At 43.5% G+C, this 25,084-nt stretch overlaps 1 protein-coding gene and 1 pseudogene across 4 annotated transcripts in view; one reads left to right on the forward strand and one right to left on the reverse strand.

Moving 5' to 3' along the window:
- The window catches only part of CD247 (CD247 molecule), an 86,652-nt gene extending 71,507 nt beyond the window's left edge, over positions 1-15,145 (reverse strand). For 2 of the 4 annotated variants that reach the window (XM_063625124.1, XM_063625122.1), the window contains exon 1: positions 15,027-15,145. In XM_063625124.1, coding sequence (XP_063481194.1) covers positions 15,027-15,084 — 58 coding nt within the window. In that variant the 5' untranslated portion in view covers positions 15,085-15,145. The remainder of the gene's footprint in view (positions 1-15,026) is intronic. The other 2 variants (XM_063625121.1, XM_063625120.1) reach the window with 1 other exon arrangement.
- LOC134734885 (aldo-keto reductase family 1 member D1-like) lies at positions 15,146-17,197 on the forward strand (annotated as a pseudogene).
- Positions 17,198-25,084: the final 7,887 nt, after the last annotated feature.

Here is a 25,084-nt window from a genome sequence, read left to right on the forward strand (position 1 = left end):
ATCCTACCTCCCAGGATGCTTTCCTTTAATCCTCTAGCCCAGCCTTCTTATAACTTCCTCTTAGAGCCCTCACTCTGTATTCTGCAGGTCACTTAATAGGTGTTCCCTGAAAAACCAGATGCCAAGAGGGGTGAAATTAATTTGCATTGTATTGCGTAACCATATCTTCCTCCCTTTCCCCTGGGAAAGTGTAATGCACATTTGCAGACGGAAGGTTTGGAAAAGTCCTGCACTTAAACAACAACAAACAAAACCCTTCTTCAGTGCACTTAAACTACTGTTTCCAAAATGTACATTCCTTCTTTTTGTAGTATAGTATTAACATCTTACTGAACATAGATTGGGGAGTAGTGCCTTTGTTATAAACGTCACTGAACACATTCTTTAGGAGCCAGGTCCTTGGGACAAGGAAGGGTGGCACATCTGAGCAGGTGGCAACAGGGTCTGCCTGGGACCAGGAACCATGGGGCCAGGTGAGGACTTGGCCTGGAGGAGGGGTGGGCTACCAGTTAGGGTTCCAAGGGCCTTGCCCCCCTGCCCCCGTCTCTTCATCTAGCCTGAGGGTGGGAAGTGAGGTTCAGGGATGGAGTAGGGGTTACCTAGAGTCACAGCTGGTGTTTCCTGGTTTTCTGGGGCAGAAAATCCTATTCCTACCACCAGATCTTCCCTTTGCTAATTCCCTTCTCCATGTGGCAGACAAACCTCAACTCCTCCCTCCAAGTCCATGGCAAGCAAATATGAGGGAGACCCCTACCTCTGGGCTCCTGGGGTGCTGTGTATAGGCAATGCGGTTCATGGCGCAGGGAGCGAGGGGGTGCGAGGGCAGGTTGCCTGGGGCCAAAGGCTAGCTGTGCTCCTGCTAGCCATGGACCCCCAGGGCTGAATTCCCCACCTATCAAGTGGGGACATCAATAAAAGTGCCACAGGATTAGTTGGCCTAATGCATGCAAACAGCACATAAAACAAGCCCCCACATCACAAGTGTTCACAGTTACCACCCCTCTATCACTTTACCAGCCAGGCATATCCCTCTCATCTAGAAATGTGAGTTCTTTGAGAGCAGCAACTGTAATGCAGCCCCTGACAAATGATCACTTGCTCAGAAAATACACTGAAAATGAATTAATGCGCAGCTATGTTCTGCATTTTATTTCTATCTCTGATAATATTTCTGACGATGAAATGTATGATTAAAACAGGCCTTCTTCACTAATAGGAAAATTACTTGTTTTTCTCTCATTGGTTTTAGTCTTCTCTCCCCAGCTGGCATAGCCTAAGAGGACACACCATCACTAGTAAAGACTAGTTTGCCTGCCAAGGCCTAAGATCAGTGGGTCACTGTCCTTATGGTCACCATGGTCCTGGACAGTCTCAGCAGAGAATCAGAGATGCCATTGATTTATTGGCACAAAGAGGCATTTATCTGCCCCTCCTTGTCATTAACGGGACGCTAGGGCAATGGGGTAGTGGGAATCTCAGTTAGAATGGGCTTCATTAAAAAGCCCTTAAAAGGATACCCTTCTAAAACCTAGCGATCAATCTTGCCTACCTTTTGGGATCTCATCCACTGGTGAACAACTGACAGGAAAATCTGGGTGCGTCTCTATTTTTGAAAAGTTAATATATCTGTCGATTCTACAAAAATCCAATAAATGAAAATTCATACTCATGAAAACAAGTAGATTAGAAGAAGAGTCCTCACAATACCAAATAATTCACTACAGATTTTCTTTAAATATTCTACCTATATTTACAGGTCATTATAATATTCTCTTGCACAAAACCTTCCAAGGGCTTCCTCTGGTGAGTGAAGGTTCCCTTGTACATAGCTGACGTTTTCTTTTCTTTTTCTTTTTTTAGAGACAGGGTCTTGCTCTGTCTCCCAGCCTAGACTGCAGTGGTACGATTATAGCTCACTGCAGCCTGGAACTCCTGGGCTCAAGCAATCCTCCTGCCTCAGTCTCCTGAGTAGCTTTTTTGTTGTTGTTGTTGTTGTTGTTGAGATACGGTTTACATACCATAAGACATTGTCTGAGCCTAGATACACTAATAATACATGGTATTTTTGTCACTTCTTCACTCATTAAACTTTTACTAAACATCTTTATAGACTAAAAGCACTCTGGCTATATATACTTGTATGTGTTTGCATGTATGTGTGTGTCTATAGCTTTCTTGCTGCCTGCCTGCCTCCTGCCTGCTTCGTTTCTGAAAGGATTCAGGTGGAAGGCTAAATTCATCTTCTCTGGAAGGCAGCATGAGTGCAGCTCATGTGGGGCAAGGTACAAGGGCTGCCCCTTGCCCTCTGGCAGCCTGTTGCCCAGTAGGTAGGCAGGTCAGGGCCTATGGCACAACAGGGCAAAAAAATCTAACAACAATGGCCACTTGGCCTGCAGAAGCTGGAGTGGAGGGAGACCAAGGTAGGCTTCTCAGCAGCATTGACAGCTATCTGGTAGCAGGAGCGGGGAGGGGTTTCCTCACTGTAGGGATGATCCAATGCCTTTTTGTACCCCCTGAAACAGTTGAAGGCCATCCCCTTCATGGACAGGATGAACTAAGGTGGCCCAGCCACCTGCAGCTCTTTTGTGGCTGTCATTCTAGTGTGGAGTCTCATCACACACACCTGAGACCCAAGTGGCTGGCTCCAGAAGCGCCATTTACTTATAACAGGGCAGCTTGTCGGCCCAGAGGACAGGCAGCTAGAGCAAGAATCAAAAGTCCTGGGTTTAAGGGCTGAATTTGCCATTTGCTTATGACATGGCAATTTCTTGATCTGTATTATTTTTCTTTAGGGCCATCATTTCTTCTCTGGTAAAATCCAGAAGTGGAACTTGAAGGTATCTATAATACTTTCCAGGTCAAATATTCCAAGATTCTGACATAGCAGCCCAGTCCCACTCTGGTCACAGAAAATCTTCCCAGAGAGACGCCATCTTTCTTTTCTTTTCTTTTTTTTCTTTTCTTTTCTTTTCTTTTCTTTTCTTTTCTTTTCTTTTCTTTTCTTTTCTTTTTTCTTTCTCCTCCCCTTCCCCTCCCCTCCCTTTCCCTCTCTTTTTCTCTCACTCTGTTGTCCAGGCTAAAGTGCAGTAGTATTATCACGGCTCACTGCAACCTCTGCCTACCAGGCTCAAGCGATTCTCCCACCTCAACCTCCCAAATAGCTGAGACTACAGGCAGGTGTCACCGTGCCCAGCGAATATTTTCTCTCTCTCTATTTTTTTTTTTTTTTTTTAATTTTAGAAGAGACAGGTTTTTGCTATGTTGCCGAGGCTTGCTGTCTACTCTTCTTATCACTGAAGGTGGAACTACATGGCAGCACCCCAACCCCTACCCCAGCCTAATCATGATATTGCCACAAGCCACTTCTGACTACAAAGTAGCTACACTTTACATGAGAGATGCATTCCTAAAGACTTTGCAAAATTCTGATTAATTTCTCATAGGAATAAATGTAAAATCTTACATTACCTTGAATATTACAAATAGTGAGACCTTATGAATTTTTAAGATTGCATTTTTTTTCAAATTTACATAATTCAGAACTCCATTAAATATGGCTTATTGTATGCTCCCTCTGATTTTTTGTTTTGTTTTTTTTTTTTTTGAGACGGAGTCTTTCTCTGTCGCCCAGGCTGGAGTGCAATGGTGTCATCTTGGGTCACGGCAACCCCTGCATCCCAGGTTCAAGTGATTCTCCTGCCTCAGCCTCCTGAGTAGCTGGGACTACAGGAGCACACCACCACGCCCAGTTAATTTTTTTGTTTGTTTTTGTTTTTGTATTTTTAGTAGAGATGTGGTTTTGCCATGTTGGCCAGGCTGATCTCGAACTCTGGACCCTGGGTTATCCACCTGCCTTGGCCTCCCAAAGTTCTGGGATTACAGGTGTAAGCCACCGTGCCTGGCCTGAATTTTTTTTTTTTTTTTAAACCTTCAAAGAGAAGGAATGGTGACTGGAGAGAGAGATGATAACCCAGGGTCAAAGTTAGTGGAGAAAGACCATGGGTTTCAAGGACTCTACAGGGAAAACATGGAGAGCCAGGTGAACCAGGCCTCTTTTCTGACCCCGGAGAGAGGACCCAGCAACTCAATACTGTCTTCCTTTGTTGATCATTCCACACAGAATTTTAGATGGTTGGCCAATTAGAAGGTTAGATTTCTATTCTTTTCTTTCTTAAGTGAAATTATTCCAGGCTTGAACGCTGCTATTAAATGTTCAACTCCAAATTTAAAAATCTCTAAATAGGCTGGTGTGGTGGCTTATTCCTGTAATCCTAGCACTTTGGTAGGCCAAGGCTGGAGGATTATATGAGCCCAGGAGTTTCCAAGGCCGCCAGGGCAACGTAGTGAAAGCCTGTATCTACAAAAAAATAAAAAATTAGTCAGGCATGATGGTTCCAACGGCTCTATGGTTCCAACGGCTGAGGAGGCTGAAGTGGTTAGGATTGCTCGAGCCCAGGATTTCGAGGCTGCAGTGAGCTGTGATCACACCACTGCACTCCAGCCTAAGTGAAGAAGGGAGACCCTATCTTAAAAAAAAAAAAAAAAAAAAAAAAAAAATCGCTAAATAGCAAATTCTCTCTATCCCTTGGCATATAGGAGCCATTTTATGCTCTTCAAAATGGCTGACAGGAATTTTCTGAGGAAGCTATGGCCTGAAACCAAACGAGGAATTAGGCCAGCTTCAAGTCTGAGACTTCGTGTTTACAGCCATAGCTAAAAACTAACAGATGTGTCTTCCAAACCGACAAAATCAAGAAATTGTCGTGAAGATCAAAAATGGCTTCCAAAATCTTACCCTCCAAGTCCTCCCCAACAGCCCCTTTTGACTGCAAGAGCTTGTGGCTACAACTCTATTCGCAGCCCATTTCTGGTTTCCAAGTAGCTCCCTTTCCAACCAGAGATTATAAAGCTTTGAAAATTAGAGGCACCCCACCACTCCCACCCCAAAGAGCTATTCCCCGACGAGATGCTCCATTGAAATGGAAGGAGTTTGCTTTATAGCAGCCTCCCTCATGGAATTATAGATGGGAACATTTAACAATACAGCATTTGCAATGGGCAGGTGAGAGCTGGCTAAGTTTTTAAAGGGGAATTCACAGGCCAGGTCAGCAGGGAAATGGATGGGTGAGCGATGGTGGGTACAATTATTTGACTTTCTGAGCTGTTCTTTTGAAGCCTCTATGTTTAATAGAAAGAAAAAGGATAATCCTCTTTGCCAACCTTTTGTAGCTCAATCTTTATTGTTCCCAATGAAACCCAAAGAAAATGGACAAGATTCATTTTGTCCAGAAAGCATTTGTGTATTTTATGTAGGTCTGGGCTTTGAAGTGTTGATAGTTAAGTGGGAGAAAAGACAAAGATTTCTCTCGACGCTGTGGAAATCAAAGGAAGAATTTCTGAAGCTCTCTCGGCTGACTCAAAAGTCCTGGGTGGTATCCCCCATATACGCTTCCTTTGCTACTAAACTCAGCGTGGAAATTAGCACAGGCCCCATACAATGATGAAAATTAGATGAGACCATAAAGAAGTGAGCCTGAAGACAAATTTAGACTTTTTTGTAAAAATTGAGAACATGATTTCCGGGACCAGGGACACTTTGTTTTGCTTATGGGCTCTCAATCATTTAACCTTCATCTCCAAAACACTGGCCTGGTCAGTGGGCTGGTTGAGCCAACCATCTATAGGACTGTTGGTTTGATTTGGGGCACATGAGAGGTGCTTGGTAAATATTTACTCAATTGGTAAGTCAAGTGGCCTGTCAGATGGTTTAAATAATCAGATATTAAAAATCATGGCTGGGCACGGTGGCTCACGCCTATAATCCCAGCACTTTGGGAGGCTGAGGCAGGCGGATCACCTGAGGTCGGGATCAAGACCAGCCTGACCAACATGGAGAAACCCTGTCTCTACTAAAAATACAGAATTAGCCAGGTGTAGTGGCACAGGCCTGTAATCCCAGCTACTCGGGAGGCTGAGGCAGGAGAATCACTTGAACCTGGGATGGGGGTTGTGGTGAGCTGAGATCGCACCATTGCACTCCAGCCTGGGCAACAAGAGTGAAACTCTGTCTCAAAAAAAAAAAAAAAAAAGAAAAAAAATCATTATGCATCTGGTTATCTTGATGGGCAAAGTAGGTCATTGGGAACCACCTTATTGGATTGTTTGCCAACCTATTCTGAGGGTGAAAAAAGAAGAACATTAAATGCATGTTTGCCTATTTTAGCCAAAATACATAGGATGGACACTGTGGGAAGAACTGGTGAGAATTTGGGGAGCTGTTGACATTTTCCGCTGACAGATAAGTGTTCCTGAAACTATCTGGGTGCCGAGTCTCTGCTCTGGGAACGCCTCACTCTAGGGAACTATTTCTGTTGGGTTTTTAACCCTGAATTCTGAGAACAACAATTTTCCACCTGCTCGTGTCACTTTAATGCTGGTAACAACGTCAACAGTGGGTCTGGGAGATCCCCATACATCTGGGCTTAGAATTAAGGGGTGAACAGGGTTTCTGCAGGTGGGGGATGGGGTGGCGTCTGCATTCTAAGTCGGGAGAATTGAGAGGAACGAAGCTACAAAAAAGGAAAGACCCCAGGCTTACTTGGAAGATGAGAGACCTCTGACGGGAGTCAGGCCAGACCAACCTGAAAAGTCTATGCAGTTATGAAGAAGCCACTCACACCTCTCCATGATCCGACAGAGGTTTTCTTGTCTCCCTTCTCCGCAGAATCCCTGGAACATGATCTGTGACATCTCTGCCTTTCTGCTCACCTACCCAGAATCCAGACTGCCAGCCCTGAGCTGAAGTAACGTTTGCCCTTCCTTCTATGGAGCTGTCCTGCCGCCACCAAACTCCTAAACACACACACCATGCATACAAAATCACTCACTGCTGCACGTAAAAACACATCCCTGCAGATGCAGGCACACATCCATCAGCATACAGGTGAGCATACAATGCACCACACACACCAATGCATGCACACCTGCACATGCATGTCAGGACACACCTACAAACACACAGCACCACATGTGCCAGCATATGCCCACAGGGGGCACAGACATCTGCAACCACCAGAGCATATGGGTAAACACATGCTGGCATGCACATTGCCAGTACCCACATTGATCCGCAACCCCTGGGGCTTGGGCTCAGGCTCCTCGCATGATGGGTCACCTGGCTCAGCTGCCTTCTCCCTGCAGCAGGCAGCTCAGGCCAGTCAACCCAGGGGAACAGGTTGCAACCTCTACCACCCCCCCCAGCCTGTCTTTTCTACTCTTTCCCCTATCATACTTCTCTCCCATCATGCCCAGCCCAGATGACGAAAGGGCAGGTCTAACTGAGTGCTGTCATTCACATTCTGTCTTGCAGCCAGTACAGTTTTGCATGGTGGGGAATTAGCAAAATACAAGAAGACACAGTAGACTCTAGTATCTACAGCAAAAGAGGGGAGTAGGGGTTTGTTAATCTTAAATAGTGATGTTGGTTTCCATTCTGAGCCCTCCTCCCCACCTGCCATGGCTTGGCAAAGGCAAGAGCACCTACAGCCCATCACAGACATCCTGCTGCAGCACTTGAATACTTCCGCTCTTCCCAACCCTCCTCTCAGCCAGCTTTGGGGGTGGCCCACTAAGAGTCTCAGATATTCACATCTCCAGTTGTTTAATGCTTCATGCATTTGTTCTGAGCACCAGAAAACCATCTTTTGCGTTGCTCCAGTCAACAGCACAAGGATTTGCACTATCTGCGCCGAGCCTGCAGGTGAACCCCAGGCTAAAATGTGATATAAATAATTGTGAATAGATTACAGACATTTGTCATTCAAAGATAACTCTCCCAGTCCTGGAGGAGTTAGTGAGAAAACAAATCTCAGTTCAGAGTCTGTGCGTGACGGTGTGCTGTTCTTTTAGAGAATCTCATACACATAAAACCTTTCACACCATGTGGAGATCCACTCTTACCAAGCAGATTAATTACAGGCAATTTATTTAGGGCAAAACCTCTCAAATATGATTTAATTTACATTTTACTTATAACCTCTGCATACAGTGGGGTGGTGAGCGCTGCATACCTGCACACACAGGAGTGGGTTGAGCTGCAAATTGAGGCCCATCCCTCTCAAGAAGTTCCAAAATAGATACATTTTCTGAGAGTAAAATGGAAACCATGGATTTATCAGATTTGGAGAAAATGTAAGTTCTCCCTTTAGAACCATAACAATATGTTCTAGAAAAACATATAGTTCTATATTAATAACCTAATATTCATACTCGGTAGAAAATGTATATAAAATGTGAATATTCAGCATCGAAATAATTACTTTTTACTGTAAAAATTGAGAGGAAAAGAGTAAGTGCTTAGTAAAGGGAATACCTTTAGAAGTAGGCTTCGGAATTCAGTCTTCGGGTATAGGACGGTGCACTGACCTGGGCAAGCGGCTGCACACTGTTCAAGGTGCAGACCCTGTACAAGGGCCCCTAGAAACTGTGCTTGCGGCCTGGTTCTACTCACAGGCAAGTCACCAGACCTACGAGCCTCACTTTCTTCATTTATGAGAAATAAATCCTGCTACTTTTTCCGCTACTTGCCATAGGATGTTTATGAGGATCCAGTAAACAAAGGCATGGAAACGCATTTTGCAACTGTAAAGGGATGGCTGCACTCAGAGAACGGCGGTCTGGACTGGCAAGGGTCCCGCTTGTCTTTGTTCTAATGCTTTCTATTTATTTTTTTCTCCTTGAGCCTGAAAATTAGTTGCTGAGTAGCACAGATCAAAACAGGCAAGCGAAGTGGACAGTGCAAACTCCTAACATTTTCACCACTGCAATTTGGCTGCTTCGGGCAGTAATTTGCTTTCTCTTCAAGTCCATTCTCACCAACCGAAGTCCTTGCGTGGCCCCCAATAAATCTGCAGCCGACGCGCAAGCAGAAGGGATGGACTTTGTCCTTGGATTTTTCACAGCAGAGGCTCCCACTTAGAACGTTAAAAATATTGTGATAAGGTGAGAGCCAAGATTTAAAAAGTATTTGGAGAGGCAAGGAAGAAGGAAGCTCAGGCTCTGAATTCTGAGAGCCAATACCTGTGGGGTGGGGTAAGGATCGGGGGCTGAGTCATTAAATGTTCTTTAAAACTTTGTAATTGCAAGACCACACACAATTCATTTTGTAGCTAAAAGGGATGTTCAACCCTCTCATAATTTCTTATCTCACAGATGCTAAAACTACAGCCTAGAGAGAAATTTCTGCCCAAGTATACACTGCGATGTAATGACAGAGGAAGAAAAAAAGCGTGTCAGTCCAGTGTTCCCCCATTCTTGCATTGGGAAAATGATATTCTATTTTGCAGATTGGGAAACTGAGGCACACATGCTAATGGTTCTGGCTTTCCAAGTGCCTTTTGTGTCTAGGCACTTCCGAATCAGATCTCCACTCCACAGTCCCCTACGTGAGGAGGCACCATTGCCGCCATTTCACAGAGGAAGGACAGGGCTCTGAGGAGGGGAGCGGAAGGCTGCACAGGACTTCTGGCTCCAGAGCCTCCTCTCCTTCCACCATAGTGCCTGCTCCAGAGAAGACACAAAGGCTTGGAGAAGGTCACAGAGAGTTAGAGAAACATTTTCTTTCCTAAATGGGATTGTTTTCAACAGAAATCTAGAGTATCCTGCAAAATGCTGTTTTACTTTAACCTATTCTTTCAAATGTCATCCTGGATTTGCCCAAGAAATTAACAAAAGCTACATATGTAAAGATTTTCTTGTAGGATTAACTAAAATAACAAAAATTAGAAATAGTCCAAATATACAACAATAAGGAAATAGTGAAGAAAATACGATGCATGGATGCTACGGAAGCTTACATATCAATTAAAAACAATCACAAAGGTTAAACATGAAAACAGTGCTTACAATAAAATATTAAGAAAAAAAGCACTTGAAAATGCTTTTTATGATAACTATAAAAAGATATGTACACACTTGTAAAAAATGTTGTATTGGAATATAAAGAAGTGAGAATGCAATATTATTGGGCTGGCTTGTTAGGAATTTTGAAAAAATTTTAACTTCCGTCAGTGATTTTTATACCTTTATTAAAATATCTCAGACTAAAAGAAGAGAAAAATGTTGGCTACCTGAAATATTTATTTAGTAACCTGGATCAAACCAGACTAATAGTAAGTATCTTGCTTTTTTTTCTTTCTATATTTTGAGGAAACTGGGTGATTGGATACTGTGATTTATACTATAATCCAGTCTTTTTCTACTTGATGCCTTTCATTAGTTTATTTTTAGTTCATTAGTTAACAATCTCCAACAGTGTTAGCCTTGTTTATTTTCTGCTTTTCTCCAGTGTTAAAGCCTAATCAGAAAAAATGAGCATATTTCTTTATTTTTAGTTATAATGTTAGTTGAATCATATGAAATTATCCTTTTTGTGGATCTAAAATAAACAAATAGTGGAAATTTCATATGGTCCAACCAGAAAATTTTAATAATGGCAGGGTTTTATCTTAAACCATCCTTACAACTCATTTCAAATAATTCTAATCACTCAAACTGCCCTGTTCCCTCCACCGGTTTAATTTCTGGTTTTTGTTTTGTTTTTAAAATACGTTGTTTAATACTACGTTCTCTACAGGAAAGGTCCAAATAATGCCAATTCAATATACCCACCAAATAAACCATTAAAGTTTATTTAATCATATGAAAACATCTAGATTTCCTTCATTCACTCACCTTTTAATTCATTCAACAATTCTTATTTTATTTTATTTATTTTTTTGAGCTGGAATCTTGCTCTGTCACCCAGGCTGGAGTGCAGTGGTGCAATCTTGGCTCACTGCAGCCTCTGCCTCCTGGGTTCAAGTGATTCTCCTGCCTCAGCCTCCCAAGTAGTTGGGACTACAGGTACGCGCCACCATGCCCAGTTAATTTTTTGCATTTTTTAGTGGAGATGGGGTTTCACCACGTGGGCCAGGCTGGTCTCAAATTCCTGACCTCAGGTGATCCACCCGTCTCGGCCTCCCAAAGTGCATTCAACAATTCTTATTGATAATTATTGCACATTGACTCTGCTCCAGGTACCATGCTAAGTGCTGGGTAGAGCTGTGAGCGTGACAGGGGCGTTTTTGTTTTCAGGGAACTTAAAGTTGTTTTTTAGACCGGAAGACATACTATGTACGTGCGCTGACTAAAGCAATCATTTTGTTTTGATTAACAGGTCTAATGACCGGTTTAATTTTTTTTTTAACCAAATCGAATGTTTGTTCGAAGTGACGAACACCATCACTTTAGTGTTAATAAAAATTAGCCTTGGCCCAAGCAGATTTTGAACTATTTCCGGTATTTATTAAATCAATTATCTGACCTATATAAGGTCCTAAGCCTTAGATAAATAAGGCTTGGGAGAAACGATTCCCAAAGTGCGTGTTTGGACAACTCCAATCTAAGAGAGTTCCCTCAGGGCAACTGGACCCTTCTAAATAAAGCACGAGACACAATGCTGGGTAACTTTTGACTGGAAAAGTGTATATCCAATAACAATTACATGTATTTTTTTAAAGAACAAAAGCAAAAAGACAAAGAATTTAAAATTAAATACAGCAGTGGTTATTCACCTAAGCCAGAGCTCCCCAGGACTGTTTCTGGGGGATGCTTAGCAGCAGCAGATGTGATCTCTAGGCTAGTAAGCCTGAGAAACACTAAAATCGAAAAATGAAATAGTTTATTTGGATGAGCAGAGCTAGGCAATTGGAGGGCGAAACAATCTGATGGTGAAAATGCCATTAATGAAAAATTTGTACTGGTATCACTTAAAAGCTTGCCTCACATTCACCTCCCAGCAATTTTAGCAAAGATTTAGTGTTCAAGAAGTTTGCATTTAGATACCCAGTCACTGTGCACCCGCAATAGCCCTTTGGCTTCAGAATCTAGGTGGCCACCCCAACCAGTGATGACTGGGTGGATTTTGTTTCTAATTCCTTTCAAAGTGATACTTTGAAAAACTTTTGTCTATTAGCCTTATCTAACATAGCTAAAATGTCAGTCTCCACAGAGGCAAAGTAAGTGGCACTGAGAAGTAAAAAAATCCAGCCAATCCCCCTGCCCCCATTTGTGGAAATGGGGCACGGCCCCCATCTTGTATATATTTTTTCAGACATGTTTTTACTTCAGGAGAATATTCCCCTTCAGAGTAAGTAACTTTAAAAGATGAAAATGGTGGATGTAACAGTCATCCTATGACCAGCCAGGGCTTTGCTCCTTGTTCACCATCAGGCCTACCCCTGGGATCATTGCTATGTTTCTGTGCTGGTATGGGTGTGCCCAGAAATCAGAAAAGGGATGAGTTGGATTGCAACAGATGGAGAAAATGCCCACTGCTGCTTTACAACACATTAAAGCAAATTAAGAATAATCCCAGCCATGGGTTTCCATCTCCTGTTTCTGGGTTTTGAGAACAAGAAAACAGTCCAAGATGTAATAATAGTAATACTAAATACAATTTTTATTTATTGGCTGTCTACTATGTATTGGACACATTACATTACTTCTCATTGTCACATCTCTGCAAAGAAGGTATTGTAAGTCTTTCTTTAGAGGTGAGAAAACTGAGGCCCAGAGAGGTTAAGTAACTTGCCTAAGGTTGCACAACTAGGAAGCGGCAGCACTGGGACACCACCTGAGATTAGCCTGGCTCTTTCTACCACGTCCAGCCACCTTCCTAAAAGCAGAGCCACTCACAAGCCTGGAAGCTTTGCATTTCCCAAGGCTGCATGTCAGAGCTGCATCTCCTCGCTGATAAAAGACAAAGACCACACTGACCGCCGGGTGCATTCTTGGCTACTGCAGAGTAGGGAGTTAGAGGCACTGAGGGCTCTGCAGGCACAAGTGTGCCCATGCCACTAGGCACGCCATCTTAGGTTCTTCTGGCCTCAAGCCCTGGTGACTGTCTTGGTAGATTCTCTCTCAGGGAGGCCTCCTCATGTGGACAGCCCAGGTCATCATTTGCTTTGATCCTAATAATCTGGGCATTTCCAAAGAAATGCAAATGCAACAGCTTAGTAAAAAGTAGACATTTTAAAAGGGGTGTATGCAATGGGTCACTTAACTGAGCAAGAAGAGATAGAAGACCTGACTGAAATTCTATGAGCGGCCTTTCCTCCGGGGAGACTGTGGAGGTGTCCCCTCAGGCAGCACAAGCACCATCGCAGACCTCGGTATCGAGGCCTCTCTGAGTCGCGCTTTGCCTTACCGTACCTCATTTCTGGGCTAGGATACTTTGAAAAACTTTTGTCTATTAGCTTTATCTAAAACAGCTAAAATATCAGTCTCCACAGAGGCAAAGGAAGTGGCACCGAGAAGCAAAAAATCCAGCCAATGTGCAGTTTTCTCCTCCTGCCCCCTATTTGTGGAAATGGGGCATGGCCCCCATCTTGTCTGCTGGGTGGGGTTCTGTTTACCACGCTTGGCAGCTACCGCCACCCAGCAGCCTTTCATTTTTCTTTCTAACTTCACTTTGCCCCTACCTTGGTCTCTCCAAGCCGAAGACAAATGGACCAGTGAGGAAACTACAGGTAAAGACCCTGAAAGGTTATATGAGCTCCCTGGTGCGGTGTCTCAAGCCTGAAGCTCAGAGGCTGGAGCTATTGCCCCTGGCTGTCTCCCCTGAAGTCACTAAATTCCAGCTGTTCTGGGTCCACTTGTCCCCAGCACACAAGGATGGGCTGCTCTGAGCAAGCTCAGGCACCCTCACTCTGCTACACTGTGTGTGTGACTCAGACCCAACAAGGCTCTTCTGAGAAAACAGCTGTGACCTGACAGAAACCCCTGCAGCTGCACAGGCCCCAGAATCCCCCGAGGCGCTGGCCCGGGCTGTGCCCGGCTCCCTGGTGGGAGCAGAAGTGCCCATGGCCTCTCCCGCCCTCCCAACAGGGCCCCTAAACAAATTCCCACGCCAAGGTGAGCTGCCAGGAGCGATCAGGTGGGCCAAGGACATTTGCTTGCTCCACCTTCCCTGTTTCTTTAGATTGAAATTCAGCCTGCCCCGCTTCTCAGGAAGATGCCACGAGGCCGATCCCCCTGAGCAGTTTGTCTTGTCCTCTTTTCACTGGTTTTCTTCCTCATTACCTGGGCTAGAAAACATGGTGGAAGCTAAAGGCTTGCAGCAAAGCTAGGCTCCCACGAACGGGAATGAGGTGAGGAGCAAGCGCCCTTGTTGGCTGGGCACTGCTCGTGGTGGTGACTTAACCAGGCACATCGTCTCATCTGCTCCGTGTTCTGTCAATGCCAGGCCCTCTGGCTGGGCTAGATGGCCACCTAAGGGGCAGGTTGGGGTGAGTCACGGAGCCTGGGACGATGAGTCACCCGGCAGCCCCAGGCGTGGGTGTGGGGACAGCCATGACAGGGCTGAGCCTAGACACGGACCCTTGGCCATGAGGTGGCGAAGGCGCTGTGGAGGCTGCCGCCTGGTGTTTCCTGCCCGTGCCCCTTTTCTCCTTGGTTACCCCACTTACTCCCGGGCCCACTGGAGTGTTTCAGGCCATGACCTTGACTGACCAACAAAATCTTCTTTGTTGGCAAAGGAAGAAAGAAAGGGGCTGAGTGACAGAGCCAGCCAGAGGGTGAAAGAAGCCGAAGGGGCTAGAACGTCGCAGCACGAAACATGGCCTAGCTGACATTTTCCGATCCTGTCCAGCTTCTGTGAAACACTCCCTCTCCGTTTCTCTACCCTGGGCCTGCCTCAGTTGCTCTCTTGCTTCCTTCTTCCTTCCTCTCTTATCACTCGAAAAATCTGTACCTGGAGGAGCTGTGTTTTCTAGCAGCTGGCTCTGAACTGATGCCCAACTTGGCTGTGACGGAGCAGATGCCAGCACCGGGCCGGACCCGTCACCGCTCACTTGCCCATTGATTTGAGGAGGGCAGGATTCGAAGGAGATCCCAGCCCCTCACCACCCTCCACTACCCACGCCCACTCCCCTACACATACACAAAGAGTTTCTAGAAGTTGCCTGCCGTCGACATGTCGGCCCTACCTGTAATCGGGAACTGTGCCTGCAGGATGGCCGCGGTGACAAGCGCCTTCCACTTCATCTTGTCCTTTCCCTCAGAATGAGGCTGGGAGGCAGAGGCTGAGGCAGCGGTGGCCGGGACGATGAGGAGAAAAGGAGTCTCTGCTGGTTTTATTCTGCTGCTACCTCCCCAGGAAGTGGAGGACTGTGGGGCCTTTGAGAAAGCACCTGCCGACAGGGCCAAGAAATTCGCACTCCCCCTTTCGGTTCACAGGCAGGAAGCCCTGGAGGTTTGAGGGTTTGGGGTGTGTGTATGTATCTGTCTGTCTGAATTTTGCTTTTTCTCTCATTTGACCATGTTTTAATGTCCGTTTTTTAAAAAAATAATTCTTATCTACTTCCTATCTTGATTGGTAAAGTCCATCTCTAGGCAAATACAAGTTCTCAATGGATGTAAGAACATTTGCTGTTTTCGTAGACTCTCAAATATTTTGTGGTGGCTGGCAAAATGACAGAACCCTGGATTAGAGTCCAGGACAAATGTAGAGACAGATTCCCTGGGCTTTAGTCACATCTCTACCTACCACCTACTTGCTGTGTGGCGTCGAGTCAGTCACTCAACATCTCTAGACTTCAGCTTCCTCATCTATAAAGCAAAGAGCTAGAGTAGATCTGAGGTTGCAGATCTGAACTTGGCCTGAATTTGAATCATATTTGAAATACTGTAGCTCACATAGTATTTTAAACACTTGTGTTAGTTGTCAACATTTAAACATCAGAGTAATTTACAATAATAAAACATTAAAACCTAGACATAAACTTCGTCTAAAAATTCTAATATATCTATATGAAACAAACTTTAAAACATTGCTGAAGAACACCGAAAGGACTTGGGTAAATGAAAGGCATACCCTTCTTTGATAGGAAGCTCTCTTTTAAGGAGACCACCACTCTCCCTTAATTAATCAATCTGTTTCATTGAAAATACCAACAAAAAGTTTTAGAACAAGATAAGCTGATTCCAAAATTGATATGAAAAAAATTAATGCACAAGAATAGCCAATAATCCAAAGTCACAGCAATCCAATATAAAATTGATAAATTGGACTTCATCAAAATTAAAAGTTTTCGTGCATCAAAGGACACTATGAAGAAAGTGAGTCCTGCAAATCAATGCATACCTCTAAGTGATGGAAACAGCATTCCCATCATCAGACTTGGTACCTACTCAGAGCCTAAGTTGACCTCTAAGGGGGCCAATGACTTACTCAAGGCCACACAGCAAGTAGGTGGTAGGTAGAGATGTCACTACAGCCCAAGTAGTCTGTCTCTACATTTAGTCTGAATCTTCATCAGTGAAGGTTGTCATTGACCTGGGGTGCTGACACACTGATAAAGCCTACATATGCCAAAATGAAGACATAGCTGGGGAGGCCATCAGGGGGAAAATAGCAGAAGGAAAGGTGCAGAGGAAGGATATGTACTGTGGAAAACTGTGGGCTACAAATCACGACCCAGAGCTGGTCTGCCCAAGTCTAGAGAGGATGCTCAATGTCCTCCAGCTAGATTGTGTGGATCTTTACATCACTGAAATACCCATGGCCCCTAAGCCTGAAGATGAAATCTACCCTATAGGTGAGAATGGCAAATGGTTATATCACAAGTCAAATCTGTGTGCCACTTGGGAGACTTCGGAAGCTTGCAAAGATGCTGGCTTGGTGAAATCCCTTGGAGTATCCAGTTTTAACAGCAGGCCAGCTGGAGCCCATCCAGAACAACCCAGGACTCAAACCCAAGCCAGTCAGCAACGAGGTTGAGTGCCACCCATATTACACCCAGCCAAAACTTTTGAAATTTTGCCAACAACGTGACATTGTCATGATTGCATATAGCCCTTTGGGGACCACTGGGAATCCAACCTGGACAAATATGTTTTCTCCACCTTCGTTAAAGGATGCACTTCTAAAAAGGTGCAATAAGATCACAGCTCAAGTTATTTTGCGTTTCAACATCCAGCAAGGGGTGGCTGTCATTCCTGAAAGTTTTAATCCTGAAAAGATCAAGGAAAACCTTCAGGCCTTTGACTTTTCTCTCACCGAATCAAGGACATTGAAGCCTGGAGTGAAAATGTCCACTTCGTAGAAATGCTCATGTGGTGTGATCATCCCAAATACCCATTTCTTGATGAATACTGACTTCAGAGAGTTCCTGAACAGATTCTCCCCTCCCACGTGTGGAGGACCTTAGGGTGCATAGTTCCCCATGGACATGGAAATGAAAGAGGTTTTATTATCTGAAAAGTGGTGATGGAAACATGCTTAACTTTTGTGTAGTGTAAGTGACTTTGACTCGCCCATGTTAAAGAAAAAAATGTTTAAATGTGTTGAAATAATTCTTAGGAAATTATCACCTAATATTTTATTAGGTAAATGTCTTCTGGGTTCCAGACCAAAAACAAAACAAAACAAACAAACAAACAACAAAAAAAAAACCACTAGATTCCAGGAAAGACTTGAAAGGCAACAGATGACAGCAAGCAATAAGTAACTCATGAATGTGGGTAGTACCATTGTTAGTCTGAGTTCTTTAGCAGTCAACAGGACAACAAAGACAGCAGAGGGCCCCCATGTGCCAGGGTGCTGGCAGTGGCCTTGAGGACTTGAACCATTGACTGCAATACAGACACAGCCAACATAAGATCCAGACATGCATTATTAACAAGAAAGTGATTTGCTGCACCTTGAGTAGGGAGAGAGGACTAAGTGTAGAAAAGTCTTAAAATAGAGTCAATTAAACAAATATCACCACAGTGATCAACAAAGCCATAAGGATTTTATTGTTGTTTGTTTCTATCCAATGTATGTTTGTTTAGCTTTTACTCAGCTTGAAGGATGCATACTTGCTGGTTCTCTTTTGCATCCTCAAAGGGTCTGAGTTTCAACATAACTAGTGGTCCATACTTGCATTGTCTTATATTCACTCTTGCCACATTGATCATAGAACCACCATTATGTGAAGTGGCTTGAAACAACCAACATACATAAATAAAACTCTGCATTATAAAGTATTCCAAAGACGGCTATTTTAAAAGAAGACATTTTATAAGGGGACTTTAGGAGACATATTGAAAGAAGAGGCCTTATAAAAGTACTATGCTTAAGGCTTTAAGAGTGTTTTTGGGACAGCTATGTGAATTTTGAGAAAACAGCAAGTTCAAAAGAACACTGGTAATTGTACTCTATGTAAATTTTTAAAGAGAATAAAATTATTAGAATTCAGAAACAGAGATGTACCTATTTTCAGTTCAACTACAGAAATATATTTTATTCATTCATATTAGATCACTCTCACAGGGCAAGAGAGTTCTTCAAAAATTATGCTTTTCCAAGACCAATTGCTTATAGATAATCTTCAATGATCTGTACACATACATTTCTGAGAAAGTATCACTTAAAAACTTGATCTATACTGATTGTTTTCACTGATTCCGAAATTAATACTTACAATGCTAGTCCTCTAGAAAATATTTTGTTCACAAGCAATCATAAAATATGATGACAAAGAAAGACAAAAGAAAGAACAAAGAAAGTGAAAAGACAACCCAACCCACAGAATGAAAGAAAACATTTGTAAATATACTGAAAAGGGTCTAGGATTCAGAATATACAAATAACCCCTGTGACTCAACAATAAAAAACATAACCCAATTAAAAATTGGCCAAAGATGTAAATAGATATTTCTCCAAAGAAGACATACAAATGGCCAATTAGCACATGAAAAGATGTACAACATCATTAGTCATTAGGGAAATACAAATCAAAACCACAGTGAGATACCACTTCTCACCCACTAGGATAGCTAAAATAAGAAAACACACAATACAAGTGTTGATAAGGATGTGGAGAAACTGGAATTCTCATACATTTTTTGTGGGTTATATAAATGGTGAAGCCCTTGTGAAAAACAATTTGGCAGTTCCTCAAAAAGTTAAACATAGTATCATGTGACCCAGCAATTCTATTCCTAGATATATACCCAAGAGAATCGGAAACCTAGGCTCACACAAAAACTAGTAAAGGAATGTTCATAGCAGCATTATTCACAGTGGCCCTAAACTGGAAACAATTCGAATGGCCACAACTAGGAATGGATAAGCAAATGTGCTGTACCCAAACAATGAAATATGACTCGGCCATCAAAAAGAATGAAGCACTGTTACATGCTGCAACTGGGATGACCTTTGAAAACATTATGCTAAGTGGAAGAAGACAGGCACAAAAGGTTACATATTATATGATTTCATTTATATAAAATGTCCAGAATAAGCAAATTCATAGAGATAGAAAGCAGGTTAGTAGTTGCCAGGGGATGGGGAGAGTGGGGAATTGGGACTAACTGTCAATAGCTATGAGGGTTCCTTTGAGATGATGAATATGTTCTAGAATTGGACAGTGGTGATGATGTGCAACAGAGTGAATATACTAAAAACCATTGAAGTATACACTTTAAAATGACACATTTTATGTGATATGAATTATATCTCAATACAAAAATAATGCTAAAACAAACACAAGAATAGTCAGGAAAATTCTTGCAAAGAAGAGTAAAGAGAATGAAATAACCCTGCCAGATATCAAACAATAAAAGGGGCATAATTATCATACAGTACTTAGGGTACTATAGACTTAAACATATATGGTCAATTCATTTCCAATAAAGGTACAAGAAAAATTCAGCAGGAAATGGTAGTCTTTTCAACAAATGGTGGTAGAACAACTGGATATCTATATGGAAAAAAAATTGACCCTCGGTTCATACCATACACAAAAATTATCTAAAATGGTTCATAGACCTAAATGTAAAACCCAAAACTATAAAATTTCTGGAATAAAACATAGGAGAAAAATATCTGTGATAGAGCACAAAAAGTAAAAACCACAAAAGAAAAAATTGGTAAACTGGACTTCATCAAAATTAAAAGCTTTTGCTTTTGTTCATTGAAAGACAGCAGTAGGAAAATGAAAAAGAAGCCATAGACCAGGAGAAATTATTTCCAAACACATACATCAGATGGAGGACCATATCCAGCATATGTAAAGAACTATTTTAACTCAACAGTAAGGTAATCAACTCAATAAGAAAATGGGCACAAAGTTTGAATAGACAATTCCCAAAAGAAGATAAATGAATGGCCAATAAGAATGTGAAAAGATGCTAAACATCATTAATAATTAAAGAAAAACAAATTAAAACCACAATGAGATACTACTACATACCTGTTAGTATGGCTAAAATTAAATAACTGGTCGTTATCAAGTGTTGCCCAGGTTATGAAAGAACTGAAACTCTCATACGCTGATGGGGGGAATGTAAAATGGTACAACAATTTCTGAAAGATCTGGCAGTTTCTTTAGAAAGTTAAACATACACTCACCATATGATCCAGCCATTGCACTCATGTATCTAACCAAGAGAAAAAAAAAAAAAATATATATATATATATATATGTATGTCCATATAAAGATTCGTACATCAACACTCATGGCAGCTTTATTTGTAATAAACTACTGGAAAACTACCCAAATATTTATCAACAAATGAATGGATAAACTAATTATGGTATATCCATTCAATGAAATAATACTGAACAATAAAAAGAAATAAACTACTAGTGCACACAACATGGCTGAATCTCAAAATCAATATACTGAGTGAAAGAGGCCAGGCAAAAAGAGTACACACTGAAAGATTCTACTTACAGGAAATTCTACAAAATCTAAATTAATCTGTTGTAACAGATTTCAAACTACAAACTAAGAAAAGGTACTTGCAGCACTGTGACAAAGGGCTTAGTTCGTTAATACATAAACAGCACCTAAACATTATTCAGTTTTAGCAAATAATTTTCGAGTGTCCACCAGGTGCAAAGCATGGTACTATACATTGAAGATATAACTGGGAGTTAAATAGACAGAATCCTTGCCCTCGTGAAATGTTCCAGCTGACGCGAGTCTAAAACAACATTAAAAAAATGAGAAAAGGACTTGAACAGAGAGTTCATGGGGAAAAAAAGTAACGCATAGCTGTCAAATGAATGAAAAATTACCAAAATCACTCATAGTAGGAAAAAATAAAAATTAAAATTACAATTAATACATATCAGATTGCTATCAACTTCTCCACTGGGTTCCGTCTTCCTTTGCTTCCCAAGGATATTGCCCCAGAAATTCTCTTTTTTCTCTCCTGCATGTCAGTATTTTCCTCTAAACTGGATCATTCCTACCTGTATACAAGCATGTTATTTCTCTCATCTTAAAAAACTCAAAGACTTATATAGCATTTGCACATTGGAATTTGCCATATTTCTTATTGCTTTGGGAATCCAGTCTTCACACTAAGAAGCCTGTATTAACCCGCTGGAGACATGTGGCACAGCTGACAGCCAGCACTGACTTCCAGACAAGTAAGGCTCTCTTACATCATCCAGACCCAGCTGAACCAATAGAGGACTGCAGCCACGTGGGTGACACCAGATGAGACCAGACAAAGCACTGCCTAACTGAGTCCAGCCTAAGTTGCTGGCCAACAGAATCATGAACTAAAACGGTTGTTGTTCTAAGCCACTGAGTTTGGGAGGATTGTGACATACCAAATGATAACTAAAATACTCAATATCCCCATATCAATCTCAGGAATTGCTCTGATTGGCCCACCTTGGGCCATATGCCCACTTTTTGGATAAACCAGTGCTTCCAGGGGGTCAGGATGAGATTGGAGCTGGAAAACTCTGGTTAAAAGCCTTAGCAGAATCATTCGTAATAGAAGAAATGAGGGGAAAGGATTCTGGGCGTATATAGAACAATGACTGTCCACGACAGCCAGCCTTGCCCTGGTGTGTGCAGTGGGATGGGGTTGGCAACTAGAATGAGGCTCATGCTTTGCAGAGGGGCACACAGGCAAGGCCCGGAGCTGTAGCTGAGAGGAAGCTGGATGGAACGTGATGACCTGCAGCTGTGAGTTTCTTGTGGGGGAAGCTCTGGCTCTTCCTCATGATTGAATCCCTGCTTCCTGATATATTTTGGTGGGTGGGTGGATGGATAGATGGATAGATGCATGCACGCATGGATGGATGGATGGATGGATGGATGGATGGATGGATGGATGGTTGGTTGGGCGACTCAGTGAGAGAGTGGCTGGATGGATGAATGGGTAGGAGGGTGGATGGTAACATTCAGGATGGCAGGAAGTCCAATACTATGTAGGAGGATGCCCCAACTTCGTCTCAGGAACAGCACAGCAAGGGAAACCCAGAAGCTGGTGAATGGAGCTTTTAGCTGGAAAAGTTATCATTGTCATTAGAGAAAAGGGCCCCTGCCATTGAGGGGCTGACTGGAAAATTGGGTAGCATAAAGAAAATGTAAAGACAAGGTATGGGGGAAGGGATTGGGGCTCAGGACTGGGACTGAACTGATGGAAGCCAAATGGCTACAGCTACAAGCAGGAACAATTCAAAGTGTAGGGCCAAGCAGAATATAAGCAGCCATGTGGTAAGAGGAAGATGCTGGTGCTAAACAAATTCTCATAATTCTTCAAATAAGTAATGCTGGTGAAGTAATTATTTTAACTTGTCCAGCATCTCTTCCCCCCGCCATTTTTTGGAAGCAACCTCGTTTCCCTTTGGAGGGGAGCGCATATTTCCTCAACGGAGTGGGATGTATGCCGCTGGCTGGCTCCAGGTGTGGGCATGGACCCTGTGACAGCCAATCAGGCACCATATCCTGCTGTCTACAAAGACTGGCTCAGGGAGGGCCCATGAGAGCCCTTTTCAAGATTCTTGCTGGAAATCCAGGGAAAGGGGCACCATCTTCCCGTAGAAAATGGTGACCGTGGGGTAGTGCAGCCTGCAGCAGTGGAGGCCGTCTATTTTCTACTGGGAGAGAGCCTGACGGGATGAGGCCAACAAGAGGGAAGCAGAGCCCAGAGACAGGAAGAGAAGGATGGTTCCCATTTTGCCCTCTTGTCAGTCACAGGAGCCAATAAATACCCCTTTTTGCCCTTTGGGTCGATTCATCAGAATTTAGTGGGAAAGCTTTGTCTGCACCTAGAGGAGAGGCTGTTCTGAGGCGCCATCGTGCTTCAGGTGAGCTGGGTCTCTTCCCACAACCACTTGCTCCCAAGGAGCCCTCCCAGGCTTCAGATTTCCCTGGGGTTCTTTCTCTACAACAGCTCCTTCTAGGCAACAGGGACTCGGCACTGAGCCTCACAATTCCCTGTCTCCTGATCATCAGAGAAAACAGCACAAAAAAGAGGATTGGCCTCTGTCCCTTGCGGTGTCCAGAGACAGACTCTCCCAAGACCCCTGTGAGGGGAAGCACTTCCCCAGCCCTTGAGACCCCAGCATGTTGACCCAGGCCCTGTGCCTCCCTTCAGCTGACTGGTCCAAGGTTGGCAAGCGGCTGGAGGCCCACACAGGCTATTCCCTCACAAAGTGCATTTCCACTGGCAAGATCCCAGCCAAACACCTCAATGGAGCCTTGTCTCTTCAGCCTCAACCCGAGGTTTCCCCAGTCATAGCCTGTGTATGAGCCCCTCCTTTTGCCACCGCAAGCCTTGGCTCACAAGAATCCTTTTGCCTGAAGGCCCTTCTCTCCTTTCCCCACCCCAGGAGCTTGTTCTGGGACAAGGCGTAAATATCCCTTCACTGTGAAGCCTGGCCCACACCTACTAAACCTATTAGCTATGGCCATCGCATACTGTTTAGTGCTGTGTTAAAAAACACTTGTCACTTTTTGCCTTGGTTATTTGTTTACACAGATGTTCACACAATGATAATCCAAGCTCTTCAAGAGCATGGATGGGGTTTTATTCATTTTGTAATCTTTAGTGTCCAGTACACAGTTGGTACTTAATTTGAGAGAGAGAGAGAGAGAGAGAGACCAGACCGTTCCTGACCCGAAAACCAGATGGGGTAGAGAGCAGCAGGAAACAAAATTTAAATGCTCTCTGGGAAGTTCAGTCCCCGGGGTTAGAGACTATGTCTTAGGCAACTTGAATGGCCAGAACTGAATGCAGTGCCTGGAACATAAAAGGTGCTCTGTTAAAAGTTACTGAAGGAATGAGGGGGCATGACCCCAAATACTGTTATCAAGAGGGGAGAGAGGAGAATGGGTTTGCAGAAAGGGCCAAGCATCCCTTTAGTGACAATCCCAGGTAGAATCTGCCTTCTAAGATGCTACATTTGGGCCAAGCATGGCCCCCTCCCGCCACCTCCTGCACACAGATCCACATCTTATGGCTCTGATGGACTCCTTGGGCTCCATGACTCTTTCATGTCTGACCAAAGCTGGAGGAGGGGGCAGAACCTAAAGGAGCCCCCACTGGCTGGGAGTCGAGGCTGAGAAAACTGACATATCAGTAACTGCTGGTCCTTTTTTTTTTTTGAGACAGGGTCTTACTCTGTCGCCCCAGGCTGGAGTGCAGTGGCATGATCACAGCTCACTGCAGCCTCGACCTCCTGGGCTCAAACAATCCTTCCACCTCAGCTTCCCGAGTAGCTAGGATCACAGGCGTGTACCGCCACGCCCAGCTAACTTTTTTCTGCTGTATTTTTTGTAAAGACATGGTTTCACCACGTTGCCTGGGCTGGTCTTGAACTCTTGAGCTCCAGTGATCTGCCTGCCTCGGCCTCCCAAAGTGCTGGGATTACAGGCGCGAGCCACCACGCCCAGCACCAGTCTTTATCTGAGCTGAATTTGGCTGACTTTGAGTGTGGCCTAGGATATGACTGCATATAGAATGTAATTTCAGTGGATTTCCGATCCCTAAAACACACCCTCTCCACTCACCTGCTAATATCCACCCAAAAATACATGCTTAGAGAGTCACTCTTTTGGCTAAAATTATGATAATAGTGTGTGGGAGCTGGCTCATATCAGCACATGAGAGCCAACTGTTAAATTTTCAGGAATTTTTCCAGTTGGTTGTTAAATCATTGGTAACTTGAAATTGGCTGTGGTGGGGGCAGACGTTATACATAGAAGTTCATTCCGTATGCCCCAGCACACCACTGACTGAACACATT

This window comes from Symphalangus syndactylus, chromosome 12, assembly GCF_028878055.3.
Source record: "Symphalangus syndactylus isolate Jambi chromosome 12, NHGRI_mSymSyn1-v2.1_pri, whole genome shotgun sequence".
Taxonomy (NCBI): Eukaryota; Metazoa; Chordata; class Mammalia; order Primates; family Hylobatidae; genus Symphalangus; species Symphalangus syndactylus.